The 16,414-nt window shown below is 36.0% G+C and overlaps 1 protein-coding gene across 1 annotated transcript in view; it reads left to right on the forward strand.

Annotated features, from left to right (window-relative positions):
- Positions 1 to 4,042, forward strand: part of LOC148942090 (dynein regulatory complex subunit 2-like) — a 199,076-nt gene extending 195,034 nt beyond the window's left edge. Inside the window, exon 9 of the mRNA XM_089103498.1 lies at positions 3,801 to 4,042. Coding sequence (XP_088959624.1) covers positions 3,801 to 4,013 — 213 coding nt within the window. The 3' untranslated portion in view covers positions 4,014 to 4,042. The remainder of the gene's footprint in view (positions 1 to 3,800) is intronic.
- The last annotated feature ends 12,372 nt before the right edge of the window (positions 4,043 to 16,414 follow it).

Raw genomic sequence — 16,414 nt, forward strand, 5'->3', positions numbered from 1 at the left:
CGGTTTTTACAGAAAGTATTGTCGTAGGAACTTCAAAAGGGCTCATTCGATTGGAAATTGAAGTGCCTTTTTTAATAGTTGAAAGGGGTTGGAGAGCAACTAACGCCCCTCTCACGCCCAGCATTTCCCCAAACACATCTAATCAAAATTTTGAGATACCCATTTTGTTGAATTTAGTTGAAAGTCTTGGAAATTAGGTCTTTGATGATGACAACCCCCTCACTGCCCTCGGGGCAATGGTTGTAATTTATACCTTGGCGGCATATAAGGTTTTTATAGAAAGTGTTGACGTAGAAACTCAAAAGGGGCTCATTCGATTGGAAATAGAAAGGGCTAGTGCCCTTTTTAATAGTCGAAAGCGATTGGAAGGCTTCAGATTTTTATAGTAAAGAGCGTTGTGGGTACAATGTATTATTATTTTTTTTTTTTTTTTACCAGGGCACTTCGTATCGAAGGAGTTGTCGTATAAACTTTGAAAAGGGCTCATTCGATTTAAAATTGATAGGGCTTGTTCCCTTTTTAATAGTTGAAAGTGATTGGAGGGCAACTAATCCCCCTCACACGCCTACCGTCCCATTTGCCCATTATGTTTAAAAACTATATGTTGCCTGAAGATTAAATCAAAACGCACTGTGTCAATGCTAATTCGCAATAAGACATCTCAGCAATATCCCAAGAACGACTGAGGGTATTATGTTCAAATTTTCGGGGCTACTTCTGCTCTTAAAGTTTAACCAAATGAAAATAGCGTAAGTGTATCCAAGCTATCAAAGAAAGTAAACAGATTTTGAATGGTATCAAGTTTTCTATTCCAGGTCAACTAGAGGAGATATGAAACTAAATTAAACACTACTATTTGTGTCCAAATGTGTAAAAAAAAAAAAATCACCAATGCCATTTAGCGTCTGGCAAAATATGGCATTTTTTTAAAACTCGTAATCTTGATATTTCAGAAGCTGGGATCAGACGCTATTTGCAACACAGTTTTGATAAATAATAGGAAAATCAACAGGATTCATAAAAATTTTAATGAAATATCTAGCTTCTCTTATGAGTTGAATGAGCAATCAAATGATTACGGGTTTCATCCCTGTTCTCCTGTTCTCCATATATATATATATATATATATATATATATATATATATATATATATATATATATATATATATATATATATATATATATATATATATATATATATATATATATATATATATATTCCTGCCAGTCTTCAGTTTACTATAACATAATCAATAAGCTGTCTTACAATCAATTTGCTGTCTTACCATCACTTGAATACCATGTTAACTTATGAGCCATTTTATGACCAACCACCGTATTGGTTATAACTCGTTATACCTACAAAATTGCAACAGTTTGTAGCCATTACTGTTTTCTTTTCCTAAACCAAATCTAACTAGGCTAGGATACCATCTATTCCAATTTCTACCGACCTGGACTTTAAAATCTCCTAGTAAAACATCATATTTCTACCTGGGACCCTATCTATTTGCTCCTGTAAATGTAAGTAAACCTCATCTGAGTGGCATATACTACTATAACTGATACCCTGAACTTTTTAGCCATAAAATAGGCAGGATATACCTGGTCACAGCATGGTTTTCAACACATGGCTATGCTCTTCTATCAACAAGAGTCGAAATCCTGCACAGACAATCTCAAGCCTATTAGCTCCGACTCATTATATATTCATGCCTACAAATATTATGCTACTACGGGGAGGCAGCCCATAGTAGATAAAACAGCTAGAAAGAGGTTTTTCAGCACGAAGAGGCCCGTCAAAACATACGGAGCCCAGAAGAATTGTCCATTAATCAGAATCCCATGCGAATGCTGTGTCGTTTACTAGGCTATAATTTCCCCGAGGGCGCCACTCCTCAAGTGGGAATAGAGTTGACCGCAAGGTCCCCAGTCTTGCAGGTACCCCGAAAGGGTCGAGACAACCCTTTGCAGAGGCCGTTGTCCGTAGGTCTGGATTATACGTCCTGCCGCAGTTGTCCTCCTATAGAGGATCCTCCCGCGATGGTGTTCTGCATCACCATGCAATTTAACCCATTACTGGGAGAAGGTTTGTAAATCATGTGGACACACAGGTGGGCCCTATTGAGTGTACATTTGAGGGGCCTTCTTCCTCCTCCGCCTGTATTTATGACACCGGGCGATGGTGCCCCAGCTTTATTATGGACCCCCAGAGACAAGGTCCCCCCTTGGTCCATGCCCCCTATGGAGGTACCCTATATATCTGTAGGGCGTTCCCCTATGGCCACCTGGGGACACACCGAGTGGCCTGGGGGAGGCCAGGAGTGTAGTTTAAGACAATAAAGCCAAAACAATAAAATGAAAGCAGATTTCCAAAATGATGGTACTTAGGCTACATATTATAGCAACCACACTACAGAAAAGAAGTTAGTCATAGTGAAATATACCAAAAAATGATGAAAATATAATACTTTAATAACAAAATTATGGAAACTACAACACAGAATTATGAAAAGCAGGCTGACTAGAATGCCTCACATTAAATACTTAACCTAATTATCTCTATAGATTAAATATTTAATTAAAACATATTGACATAGATACTATTATCTCACTCAGGCTTAGCTGATTACCTCCAAGTGGACACATAAAACTGGGTTCAATACAGATCAAGAAGAAAGTATGGTCACTATAACAAACTAAAAGCTGAGTACCTCAAAATCATCTAACATTGCTAAGGATAACAGATGCAATTTGAGCTTATGCTTCCTTGCTTCTCAAAACTAAAAGCTAAGTACCTCAAAATCATCTAACATTGCACAGAAAAATTAAATTACCAAATTTTCTTTTCAACAACTACAGGACGTATTTTATTCAATAATTCTTTAAATTCTGGGTTTGGGCCTAACAATCTTAACAAACTGCCTATCTACCCATTATGTGTTCAATTTTAGTTATTTATTTTCACATTTTTTGTTAAATTTTTCGCTTACAAATAAATCTCAAAAGGGGGTCGCTATGGCCCTTTTGTCATTTGCTTTATAGGGGCATCTATTGTAGTAGTTCTTGAACAGATGGCATTTGGCCATCTCTTTTAATTTCAGCAACGGCATCTAGTGAAATTAGTTTCATCGTGATTTGAGACACTTTAAGTATATATGAATATTTGAGCGTCAGTACCGAGAGAGCGCCTACTTTCCGTCACCTCTTGCACGTCTCAGAACGTCAAGTGTGGTGCGCAATTTTGCTACACTCGGCACAGGCTCCGCCACGCTTGGAACAATTTCCGGTTTATTCAACGGTACTACATGACGATAAATTGGGCATGATGTATTTTTCAAAATCTGGGGAGGGGGGGTCAATTTTGGTTTCAAACGTAGCACCCTGAATAAAGGCCATGTGACTGAAGAAAGGCCATGTGAGAAATACAAGTGAATGTGCATTGTCAGTTTAATATACATATACTGATATTTAGTAATCAAAATAGTAAAATTGTTTTATTTATTAAAGTCTTAAAAGTAAAAACATTAATATTTTACAGTGAAGTGCAAATTTTGCTCTGCGCTTGTTAAGGCATAGGGGTTTTGCGCCCAACTTATGTTAATTTCTGCTCGTTTTGAGTTTGACTCGGTTATTTATTGCAATTTCTGTTCGTTTTGGGTTTCATTTATTTTTGCTCCTATTCCATTTCACTTTTTTTTTGTCTTTTTTCACAGTGAACACTGAGCATATTGCGCACAGCTAATAAAAGTTTGGAATATATATTTATACGTATTTTTAATGTTATTATCTTCTTCCAGAAGGAACTTGAAGCTAATCATCTGAATAAAACATTGATGTCTTTTTCATGCACGTTGGAAGAAAGGAAGAAAAGACTGATCTCAGTAAATGACCGATCATTTTCTATGACACAGACTTCAAGTAGTGCTATTCAATTCCGAATAGGTCCTGACCCATTTATTTCTTCTAACGAAAATGACAGCAACATGGCAACTTCCAGAGATAGTATATAGATACATAAAACCTTTCCAAGCCTGCCTTCTTTGATATTTTAAAGCAAGTAGCTGAGCCAGGCGAAAGAATCTCTAAAGGATCAGCTCAAATAATGTGGGCACAATATATTGTTTTTTAGACCAGGGCACTTTTTATAGAAAGAAATGTCATAGGACCTTCAAAAGAGCTCATAGAGGGCAACCAGCCCCCCTTCCTTCCCACGTCAATCACTTCCCCAAACACATCTGATAAAAATTTTGAGATAGCCATTTTGTTCAGCGTAGTTCAAAGGTCCGGAAATTATGACTTTGAGAATGACAACCTCTCCCCACAACCCTCAGAGCAAGGGTTGTAAGTTATGCCCTCTGGGGATACGAGGTTTTTTATAGAAAGGGTGGTCGTATAAACCTCAGAGGGGGCTCATTTGATTGGTAATCAGAAGTTCTACTGGCCTTTTTAACAGTCAAAAGTGATTGGAGGTCATCCAGCCCCCCCCCCCTACCCCATACACTAATCATTTCCCCAAACACATTCAATCATGCCATTTTGTTCAGTGTAGTTGAAAGGTCCAGATATTATATCTTTAAATATCTCCCCCCCCCATATAGCCCTTAGGTCAAGGGTTGAAAGTTACGCCTTGGGGACATATAAGATTTTTATAGAAATGATGGTCGTATAAACTTCAAAGATGACTCATTGGATTGGTAATCATAAGTTATAGTGCTCTTTTTAAGAGGTCAAAGTGTCCAGAAGGCAAATACCCCCCCCCCCCGCAAACACACGTTGTATTTTGCCGAAACGCATCTGATAGAAATTTTATGGCCATCTGTTGTCGTAAAAACTTCAAAAAGGGCTCAGTCGGTTTATAATTGAAAGGGCTAGTGCCTTCTTTAATAGTCAAAAGTGATAGGATGTCTCAGAATGTCAAGTGGGGTACGCAGTTTCGCTATACTCGGCACAGTCTCCGTCACGCTTGGAACAATTTCCGCCACACTTGCCACTCGCTGATTTATTTTACAAGATGGCCAGTGGCTAGATTAAACAAAATAATCTACAATAACACTGAGCGGGAGAGAAGCGGAGGAGGGTGGAAGCAGAAATGGGAACATAATTTAGTTCTGATTTATACGCTGCCACTATATGGGTATAAAGAAATGCCACTGGAATTCAAGAATACAACGAAGTTTCAAATAGTGCTTCTTCTAATGCATTCGCAAATCGATGCTTCAAACATATAGCCTCTATCTTACAAGATCATGTAAACAAATATTCGTTGACGTTTTTTTTTTGCATTTTTATATGGTTTATTCAACGGTACTACATGACGATAAATTGGACATGATTTATATTTCAAAATCTGGGGAGGGGGGGTAAATTTTGGTTTCACACCTAGCACCCTGAAGCAAGGCCATGTGACCAAGAAAAAGTTTAATTTTAATTAATAATTGGAGTTTTGACATTATTGTAAGGAGGTTAATTGTCAGTAGCCTAAATGCTTTTATTTCTTTTCGTTTTAGGTGCAAAATATGAATTAAATTCTGCAAAGAAAATACTATTGCTATTTTACTGCATTTATCTTTTTCATTCATGTTTGAATAAAGTTTACATTCTCATAATGGAATTGTTCAAAGAAAGAATTATCGCTATTTTACTACAAAAGCCTTTTCTTTTAAGCAAGTAGGAACGGAGGAAAATATGTTCTCACTTTGCTAAATTGTCCCTGGACCTTACAGTTTTGAATGCCCTTGGACCTTACAATAGAATGAATTAAAGTTGAATTTAGTTTAAGGGAGGGGAGAGAAGGGGGGCTAGTTTCCCTCCTTTACTTTTGAATCTTAAAAAATGAACTGCAACTTTATATTTCCAATCAAATAAGCCTTCTGTAAAATTCCCATGACCACCCCTTTCATAAAAATCTTGACTCTGATTCACCTCTAACCCCATACTCTGAGAGGTTTCGTCATCCCCGAAGTCCTTGGTATGTGATCACAGGACCGTTTCTTAAACAAACAACTGTCTCAAAATAACCATCAGATGCATTGGCGCAAAAATAGGACTTGAATGAGGTGGGGGCTTGTTACCCTATACGACCAATCTTTAAATAAAAAGCTTATATGTCCTTGGGGCATAACTTACAACCCTTGCCCTAAGAACACAGAGGGTGGGGCCGGGTTGCTGGGTTGCGGCTAAGTGGAAGCAAACCGCTTTAACTTTGTTCATACACAGCATATTTGAAAGCTAGTGCCACCTAAGAGAATATTTTGAAACTTAGAAAATATCCCTTTCTACAATATTATTTGATTTGGTGAGTAGAACTAGTCAATTCGATATACTTTACTTTGATTGCTTTTTAGTCTTAAAAGGTTTACCAAATGCTTTAAAGAGTAAGATTTTATTTTGTCTCCTAGTATACTTAAAAAAGAATTCTTTCTACCAGGGGACCCAGCTTCTTTTGGTGAAAAAAAAGACATTTTTAAGAATTTTAAATTCATTTTATTCGATAAACCTTTTTGCATTTTTTTACCGACAGATTATTCTATTCTACAGAAATCAAACTAAATTGTAAAATATTTTTTAAATATCTAGCTCAGACACTCATCTTCAGCAAAGTTTGTTATAACAGCTCGAAGTATTTGTGTCCTCATCTATGTCAAAAAAAATTTTTCTAGAATTAAGGCTCAAAAAAATTTTCGTTCGCTTTTTTCAAACAGAAAAATCAACATTGCCGGCATTACAATTGACCTAAAAAATATGGCTCAATTAATGTACGAATTCCCTTGCACACAAATTTGATTAACCAAGGTTTGAACATTTAAGAATAGTAATACATGGCTGCTATTCACTCATCCTTGTAAAGCCCGTGGTCGACTGCCAACGTTCAGCTTGACAGTTCTCTAATTTTTCCCAAATTTATGACCTATCTCGATCGTTCTTCACAGAATTTTCCGATTCTTGACAATAACCTCTCTGGGTTCCAAATGGGAGGATATTACCTGTCAACTAATGAGATAGTCTTCAAAGCCAAATAGTTGAAACGGTGAAGAAGATTTTACTTTTTCTTACTTTTCTACCGAAAGTAAGTGTTACATATCCAAAAGGAATTTAGAGAGAAACTTAATGGTTTCATTAAAAACCTGGGCGTTGATGTCAGTTCACGTAAATTTAGGGGGATTATTTTTGTTGTTTTCTGTCAATTCCTTCATCAAAAATCCCAAAAAGGGTATTTTTGTAAGATCTAGGGATCCCTCAATTGACACTCCGGAACATAGGAAGGTTCCCTTTAATTATTAAAGTGTATCCAGTGTAGTGCTGTGTTCGTTTTGTATGTTTATCTTATATCAAATTGTAATATTTTTTTGTTTAAAGTACGTATAAAAATATACTTTTGCTCGTATTCCATTTGACTATTTTTTTGTCTTGTAATGTTTCACAGTGAACACTGAGCATATTGCGCACAGCTAATAAAAGTTTAGAATATACATTTAGACGTATTTTTAATGTTACTATCTTCTTCTAGAAGGAACTTAACGCTAATTATCTGAATAAAAAATTGATGTCTTTTGCATGCACGTTGGAAGAAAGGAAGAAACGATTGATCTCAGTATATGACCGATCATTTTCTATGACAAAGACTTCAAGTAGTACTATTCAATTCCGAATAGGTCCTGACCCATTTATCTCTTCTAACGAAAATGTCAGCAACATGGCAACTTCCAGAGGTAATATACAGATACATAAGTAGAAAGGCCCCTATTGATCCCGTCCGAACCACGTGGTTTATGGTTTTTGTCAGTGAGAATGAAAAAAAAGAATTTTTCTCACTTGAAAAAATAGTAATTTTATCACTTTTATGGATGTTTTCTTGGACGGTTATGTGTGTTGGTCAATTTTTTTGTTGTTTTTCTTGGATGTCAACTTTAATTTATGTCTGTTTTATGGTTTTTGTCAGTGAGAATGGAAAAACAGGATTTTTCTCACTTTGATGTATGTTTTCTGGATTATTGAGTCTAACGGGGACAGAGTCAATGACACTTCTTTCAAGATCTTGTTTTGTCGTTGTTGTTGTTTTGGCCAAGTGCATGCTAGGGGCGAATGTTAAGCGTCCAGGAATATGCCAAAAACAAAAGGAACACGCAGAAATTACGTTTAGGGGTTATTTGGGCGAAACCGTTTTAGAAATTTTAGGGAATTATTTCGGCGAAACAGTTAGAGACATTTTAAAAGATGATTTTAGAAGAGGTTTTAGAAGAGAATTTGAGGGTGAAACTCTGTGGTCGTTATAATACACAAGTTCCATTTGAACAGTGTCGTGAGGTCCTCTACCCCAACCCCAAAGGGCCCTCATACCCCACCCCCACCCCGAAGGAACCCCCAGGTCCACAAAGGTCTCCCCGGGTCCCAAAGGGCCCCTGGATCCCCAAAGGTCCCTGAGCCCTCATTTTTTAATACTTTTTAGGGCTTTATTATATCTTTTCAGAAGAAGTTATTTTCTTATCGAAATCTGAAGGTAGGGTCTGGGTACATTTAGAATGGTTGCAATTAGACTAACATTTTTGGAAATAAAACATTGAAAGGAACATCAAATTATATTCTTTTAGCTTACAAGTTAATGTAAAGAGCCTAAGTTTTGTATATATACTTTGCAATGTAAATCACCAACAGCCTTCTTTTTAATTGGACATATCCTGTACAAAATAAAAAAAAATACTGAATCTATGGGTTATTGCCTTATAGCAAAAGTTCTAGAATCAAGTCTACTATTTATACTAGGTGTACCAATTGAAATCTGAAGGTAGGGTCTAGGTACATTTAGAATGGTGGTAATTAGACTAACATTTTTGGAAATAAAACATTAAAAGGAACATCAAATTATATTCTTTTAGTCTACAAGTTAATGTAAACAGCCTAAGTTTTCCAGATATACTTTGAAATGTACATCATCATCAACCTTTTTTTTAACTGGACATATCCTGGACAAAATAAAAAAAAATCACTGACTCTATCGGTTTTGCTTTATAGCAACAGTTCTAGAATCAAGTCTACTATTTAGCCTAGGGGTAACAATCGAATTCTGAAGGTAGGGTCTGGGTACATTTAGAATGGTGACAATTAGACTAATATTTTTGGAAACAAAACATTGAAAGGAACATCAAATTATATTCTTTTAGCCTACAAGTTAATGTAAACAGCCTAAGTTTTCCAGATATACTTTGCAATGTACATCACCATCAACCTTCTTCTTAACTGGACATATCCTGGACAAAATAAAAAAAATCACTGACTCTATGGGTTTTTGCTTTATAGCAACAGTTCTAGAATCAAGTCTACTATTTAGCCTAGGGGTACCAATCGAAATCTGAAGGTAGGGTCTGGGTACCAGCAATTTCACTGTCTATTATCACATTATTTTTACAGAGGCAACAGTTTGTGTACGTTGACAAGATATGATTTATAATGTTGGTGCAGCAGTAGGCCCTTCTTTCCCTTACTGATTTCATTCGAATGCTAACACCGGAAAGATGACAATAAAATCTATCAATGGCTAACGTGTTACCTGCACCATTAGTTGGAATTTGCCCTTCCTCATCAACTGTTATTTTTAAGTTGGCGGTCTCTTTGAGCATTAACTTCTCTGGAAAAGAAACATTCCAATATATACCATTTGAATGATGAAATTTATTGGCTAGTCAAGAGAAATTTTAACTCTTCACTGTCATGACAACGTAGACACCCATTCCCGATAAGATATCCACTACTACTTGTCCCATAGTTCAAATATATCTCTTTGTCAGCATTCAAGGCAACAATGACTTTGTCATGCGAAAAGACTTTCTTTGGATAATTCATTTTCATGTCTTTTTGTTAAAATATGGTGTAGATGTTTATCCCTCCAATGACAAAAAACTACTGATTTAACACACGCAATAAACTAGATAGTCTCGATAACCTACTATGGAGTACCACTGGGAAAGTCACTTCCATTTAATAGCAACCAGAAAGTATGTTTGCTACACCAGCAAGAACGAATCGTGAGAGAGAAATACGCAGTAGACCTGGGGGGATTTTCCAGCAATTATGGTTAGGTTAGATTAGGTTAGACTTGACTAGGTTAGGTTCGATGAGGATTGGTTAAGTCAGGTTAGGTAAGTTAGGTTAGCTAAGTTAGGTTAGGTTAGCTAGTAAACATCTCTCCATGTTTAAGTTAGGTTAGGTTAGGTTAAGGCTAGATTAAGTTATGTTAGGTTAGGTTAGCCTACGTACGCGCGTACGTAGCTAACCTTGCTGGTAACGCGCGTACGTAGCTTAAATTGCTGGTAAAATAAAAAGAGCATTGGCAGACAATGTTAATAATGTAAAATAATGTCTATAACATATTTTTATGTTGTTACTACATGTTGTTACTTCAATAAAAATATTTTATGCATTACTTTGTTATATTTCTATTATCTTAGGAAACGTTAGCTAGTTAAGCGCTTGGACTGCTTATTAAAAGTATTATGATTTTTTATTTCCTTTGAAAAAATATTAGACTGGACCAGCAGCTTTTTTCTTTTCTCTACTTTTATTCTGACGGGATCTTTAAACGTCCTTGTTTCTTTGGGTGAGTCATACACTTATCTATCGATTTTTATTTTTCTCTGGAGATATTGTACTTGGACAGCAAGTTCTTCATAAGAATTCTAACTTGAGTTAACTTTTCATGATCAACGTATAACTTTTTCTATCTTCTATTAAAAATTTAGAACAGTAATTTAAATTTTTCCATCTCTGAGAAAAATCTGAACTGAAGTGGAAAATTTTTATTTTTTCTTGAGAAATAGAATTGATCTGTAACTTATTTCTTTTCATAGGGATAGTTAGGAAAAGAACTTGAACTTTTCTTCACATCGATGAGAAAATTAGCTCCTTATCTTCATAGTGAAATATTCACAATCAATGTGTAACTTTTTCTATCTTCTACAAAAAATTTGGAGGAGAATTTAAAATTTATGTCTTTGAGGAACAATCCATATGAAAAGAAATAAGTTACAGATCAATTCTTGAGAAATTTCAAATAGAACTTTAAATTTCCTTGTGTCTTTGTGAAATTAAGAACTGAAGTGGAAGATTTTTATTTTCTTTAAAAAAATTAGAATTGAACTGTAAGTTCTTTAATAAAATTCAGAGGATTGCTTGAACTTTCTATCTTCTATGAAAAATTTGAAACAGTATTTTTAATTTTTTCATCTCTTTGAGAAAAATCTGAACTGAAGTGGAATCTTGCATAATGCCTAGAACTTGAATTTTTCTTCACTTTGTTGATAATATTATAATTTGAATTTTAAGTTTTTATTGTATAGGAAAATATTTACAACTGTTATATTTGTTTTTCTATCTTTTACGGAAAAATTTCAATAGAACTTTAAATTTCCTTGCGTTTTTTTGAAAACAAGAAATAAAATGGAAGATTTTTATTTTCTTCTGAGGAATTTAAAGTGAACAGATTGTTTTTCAATAAAATTCAGAAGATAGCTTGAACTTTCTATCTTCTATGAAAAATTTGGAACAGTATTTTAAATTTTTTCATCTCTTTGAGAAAAATCTGAACTGAAGTGGAAAATTGCATGATATTGTGGCGTGGACAAAAGTTGTAAAGTAAATTTGTGGTGAAAAGGATGGGTACCTCAACTTGTAAAATGGGTTTAGGAGGGACATTAAGAAAAGAACTTTTTCTGAAATGCCTTTTGAAAAGTATTGCTTGTTGTTGGGGCATTCAAAAAGCTGTAAAGTAAAGTTGTGGGTGAAAAAGTTGGGTACTTCAACTTTTAAAATGGGTTTAGGAGGGACATTAAGAAAAAAAGTTGTAAAGTAAAGTTGTGGTGAAAATGATGGGTACTTCAACTTGTAAAATGGTTTTATGAGGGACATTAAGAAAGGAACTGGTTCTTAAATGCTTTGGAAAAGTATTGCTATGTGTTGAGGCATTCAAAAGCTGTAAAGTAAAGTTGTGGGTGAAAAGGATGGGTACTTCAATTTGTAAAATGGGCTTAGGACGGTCACTAAGAAAAACCTTGTTCCGAAATGTCTTTTGAAAAGTATTGCTTGGTGTTGTGGCATTCAAGAGCTGTAAAGTATAGTTGGGGGTGAAAAGGATGGGTACTTCAACTTGTAAAATGGGTTTAGGATGGACATTAAGGAAATAACTTGTTCTGAAATGTCTTTTGAAAAGTATTGCTTGGTGTTGGAGTATTCAAAAAGCTGTAAAGTAAAGTTGTGTGTGAAAATGATGGGTACTTCAAATTGTAAAATGGGTTTAGAATCGAGATTATGAAAGTATCTTGTTCTGATATACCCTTTTAAAATTATTGCTTGGTGTTGCAGAATTAAAAAAGTAGTACAGTAAAGTAGGGTGTGAAAAGGATTGGTACTTTAATTTGTAAAATGGATTTAAGAAGGACATTAAGAAAAGAACTTGCTCTGAAATGCCTTTTAAAAGGTATTTTTTGGTGTTGAGGCATCCAAAAGGCTGTAAAGTAAAGTTGTGGGTGAAAAGGAGTGATTCTTCAATTTGTAAAATGGGTTTAGGAGGGACATTCAGAGATGAACTTGTTCTGAAATTACTTTTGAAAAGTATTGCTTCGTGTTGAGATATACAAAATGTTGTAAAGTAAAGTTGTGGGTGAAAAGGATGGATGCTTCAACTTGTAAAATGGGTTTAAGAGGGACATTAAGAAAGGAACTTGCTCTGAAATGCCTTTTGTAAAGTATTGCCTGGTGTTGAGGTATCCAAAAAGCTGTAAAGTACATCTGGAAATCTTAGGCTGTTTACATTAACTTTTAGGCTAAAAGAATATAATTTGATGTTCCTTTCAATGTTTTATTTCCAAAAATGTTAGTCTAATTGTCACCATTCTAAATGTATCCAGACCCTACCTTCAGATTTCGATTGGTACCCCTAGGCTAAATAGTAGACTTGATTCTAGAACTGTTGCTATAAAGCAAAAACCCATAGAGTCAGTGATTTTTTTTATTTTGTCCAGGATATGTCCAGTTAAGAAGAAGGTTGATGGTGATGTACATTGCAAAGTATATCTGGAAAACATAGGCTGTTTACATTAACTTGCAGGCTAAAAGAATATAATTTGATGTTCCTTTCAATGTTTTATTTCCAAAACTGTTAGTCTAATTGCCACCATTCTAAATGTACCCAGACCCTACCTTCAGATTTCGATTGGTACCCCTAGGCTAAATAGTAGACTTGATTCTAGAACTGTTGCTATAAAGCTTAAGCCCATAGAGTCAGTGATTTTTTTTTTATTTTGTCCAGGATATGTCCAGTTAAGAAGAAGGTTGATGGTGATGTACATTGCAAAGTATATCTGGAAAACTTAGGCTGTTTACATTAATTTATAGGCTAAAAGAATACAATTTGATGTTCCTTTCAATGTTTTATTTCCAAAAATGTTAGTCTAATTGCCACCATTCTAAATGTACCCAGACCCTACCTTCAGATTTCAATAAGAAAATAACTTGTTCTGAAAAGATATAATAAATCCCTAAAAAAGTATTAAAAATGGGGGCTCTGGGGCCTTGGGGGGTCCGGGGGCCCTTGGGGAGCCCGGGAGACCTTTGGGGGCCGGGGGCTTCCTTCGGGGTTGGGGTGGGGTTTGATGGCCCTTTGGAGTTGGGGTAGAGGACCTCACGTCACTGTTCTAATGGAACTTATGTATTATAACGACCACAGAGTTTCACCCTCAAATTCTCTTCTAAAACCTTTTCTAAAATCAATTTTTAAAATGTCTCTAACTGTTTCGCCGAAGTAATTCCCTAAAATGTCTAAAACGGTTTCGCCCAAATAACCCCTAAACGTAATTTCTGCGTGTTCCTTTTGTTTTTGGCATATTCCTGGACGCTTAACATTCGCCCCTAGCGTGCACTTGGCCAAAACAACAACAACGACAAAACAAGATCTTGAAAGAAGTATCTTTGACTCTGTCCCCGTTAGATTCAATAATCCAGGAAACATCCATCAAAGTGAGAAAAATCCTGTTTTTCCATTCTCACTGACAAAAACCATAAAACAGACATAAATTGCTGTTGACATCCGAGAAAAAGATCAAATAAATTGACCAACACACATAACCGTCCAAGAAAACATCCATAAAAGTGAGAAAATTCATGTTTTTTCAAGTGAGAAAAATTCTTTTTTTTCATTCTCAGTGACAAAAACCATAAACCACGTGGTTCGGACGGGATCAATAGGGGCCATTCTACTTACATAATACCTTTCCACGCCTGCTTTCTTTGATTTTTCAAAACAAGAAGCTGAGCCAGGCAAAGAATCTTTAAAGGATCAGCTCAAATAAATAAAACCAATGAAAGTTTTTTACCCTAGCTTAGCTGCTGTCTTCATATTCATGAAGAAATTTTGTCCAGAAAGCTATTGTTTACCCCATAAGGGAATAATTTGAACCGGATACCGAAAAAAAAATCATCTTCTGTATAGGGTTTATAGGGTATCACTATTGTAATTTGAATGATATCACAGCAGACCATAGACTTAATTTTAGGGGAGCTTACCTGGTCTAGTCAGCACTTCCGGTGTTGTATAATTGAAATCTCAAGACAAAATATCATAGGCCGCGTAATAGCGCTGCCTAGGTAAAGCGCGATGTGGGCACAATATATTCTTTTTTTAGACCAGGGAACTTTTTATAGAAAGAAATGTCATAGGAAGTTCAAAAGAGCTCATGGAGGGCAACCAGCCCCCCCCCCCTACGTCGATCACTTCCCCATGTACATCCGATCAAAATTTTGAGATGGCCATTTTGGTCAGTGTAGTTTAAAGTTCCGGAAATTATGACTTTGAGAATGACAACCCCCTCCCCGCACAACCCTCGGAGCACAGGTTGTAAGTTATGCCCTGTGGGGATATAAAGTTTTTTATAGAAAGGGTGGTCGTATAAACCTCAGAGGGGGCTCATTTGATTCGTAATCAGAAGTTCTACTGACCTTTTTAACAGTCAAAAGGGATTGGAGGTCATCCAGCCCCCCCCCGTACAGTAATCATTTTCCCAAACACATTCCATCATAATTTATTTAGATAGCCATTTTGTTCAGTGTAGCTGAAAGGTTCAGAAATTATGTCTTTGAAAATACCCCCCCCATATAGCCCTCAGGTCAAGGGTTGTAAGTTACGCCTTGGGGACATATAAGGTTCTTATAGAAATGATGGTCGTATAAACTTCAAAGACGACTCATTGGATTGGTAATCAGAAGTTATAATGCTCTTTTTAAGAGTCAAAGTGATAAGAGTCAAAGAAGGCAAATACCCCTCCCCCCACACGCACACACACTTCGTATTTTCCCGAAACGCATCTGATAGAAATTTTAAGGTGGCTATTTGTTGTCGTAAAAACTTCGAAAAAGGCTCAGTCTGTTTGTAATTTAAAGGGCTAGTGCCTTCTTTAATAGTCAAAAGTGATAGGAAGGCAACCATCCCCCCACGCCCATCATTTCCCCAAACACTTCCAGTCAAAATTTCGAGTTAGTTATTTTATTTGACGTAAGTTAAAAGTCTAGGAATTGTGTCTTTGAGGATGAGAACCCCCTCACAGTCCTCAGGGCAAGGGTTGTAAGATATGCCTCGGCGGCATTTAGGGTTTTTTGTTCAGTATAGTTGAATTTTACAGTAACTACGTCTTTGGAGATGACATGAACCCCCAGCACCACCAAAGGAAGGGCCGCAAGTTCTTAAATTTTCTTGTTGTTTACATATAGTATTTGTTATTGGGAACTATACCGGCATTTTTTGGGGAGGAACAGATATTTACTAGAGATGAATTTTCTATGGGGAGGATTTCTCATTGGGATGGAAGATTCTGGGGGTGAATTTTCCAGGGGAAGTTTTACTAGAATGCGTGTACAGAATTTGTTTTATTTGTCTTACTTTCTCGTTGGCGCTCCCATTTTACAAGTGGAGAGTAGACTAGAAAGTTTTTAAGAACCTTTTAAAAAGGTCGCGACTCTAATTAGACGACCCTTGTGTTTCAGGAATCGTTGTTAAAGAATTGAGACAAAAGGTCGAACTTTAGTGCAAAGAGCGGGGTATTGAGGAAGGGTTATCCCCCTGCATATAAGGAATAATTTCTGTTCGTTTTAAGTTTAAATGTTGCTCCTTAGTTTCAGTAGGAAAAAATTTCTATTCATCTAATTTCTGATCGTTTTTCAAATAATCCTAAGAAATTGTAACCCCACCCCCCAATGGAAAGTTTCTCCCACAAAAAAACTTCTCCATGGAAAATTTCTCGTGGTGACAATACTTCATGGAGAATTGTTCCCGTGGGAAATCCCACCGGCAATTCCAACTCCGTTGAAAATTTCCCCTCGGGCAATTCCCCCAAAGCGTCTCCACAGTAGACTAGAAAGTACTATTTTGCCA

The sequence above is a fragment of the Artemia sp. Qi Xiang Cuo genome, chromosome 17 (genome assembly GCF_049724085.1).
Source record: "Artemia sp. Qi Xiang Cuo chromosome 17, ASM4972408v1, whole genome shotgun sequence".
Classification (NCBI taxonomy): domain Eukaryota; kingdom Metazoa; phylum Arthropoda; class Branchiopoda; order Anostraca; family Artemiidae; genus Artemia; species Artemia sp. Qi Xiang Cuo.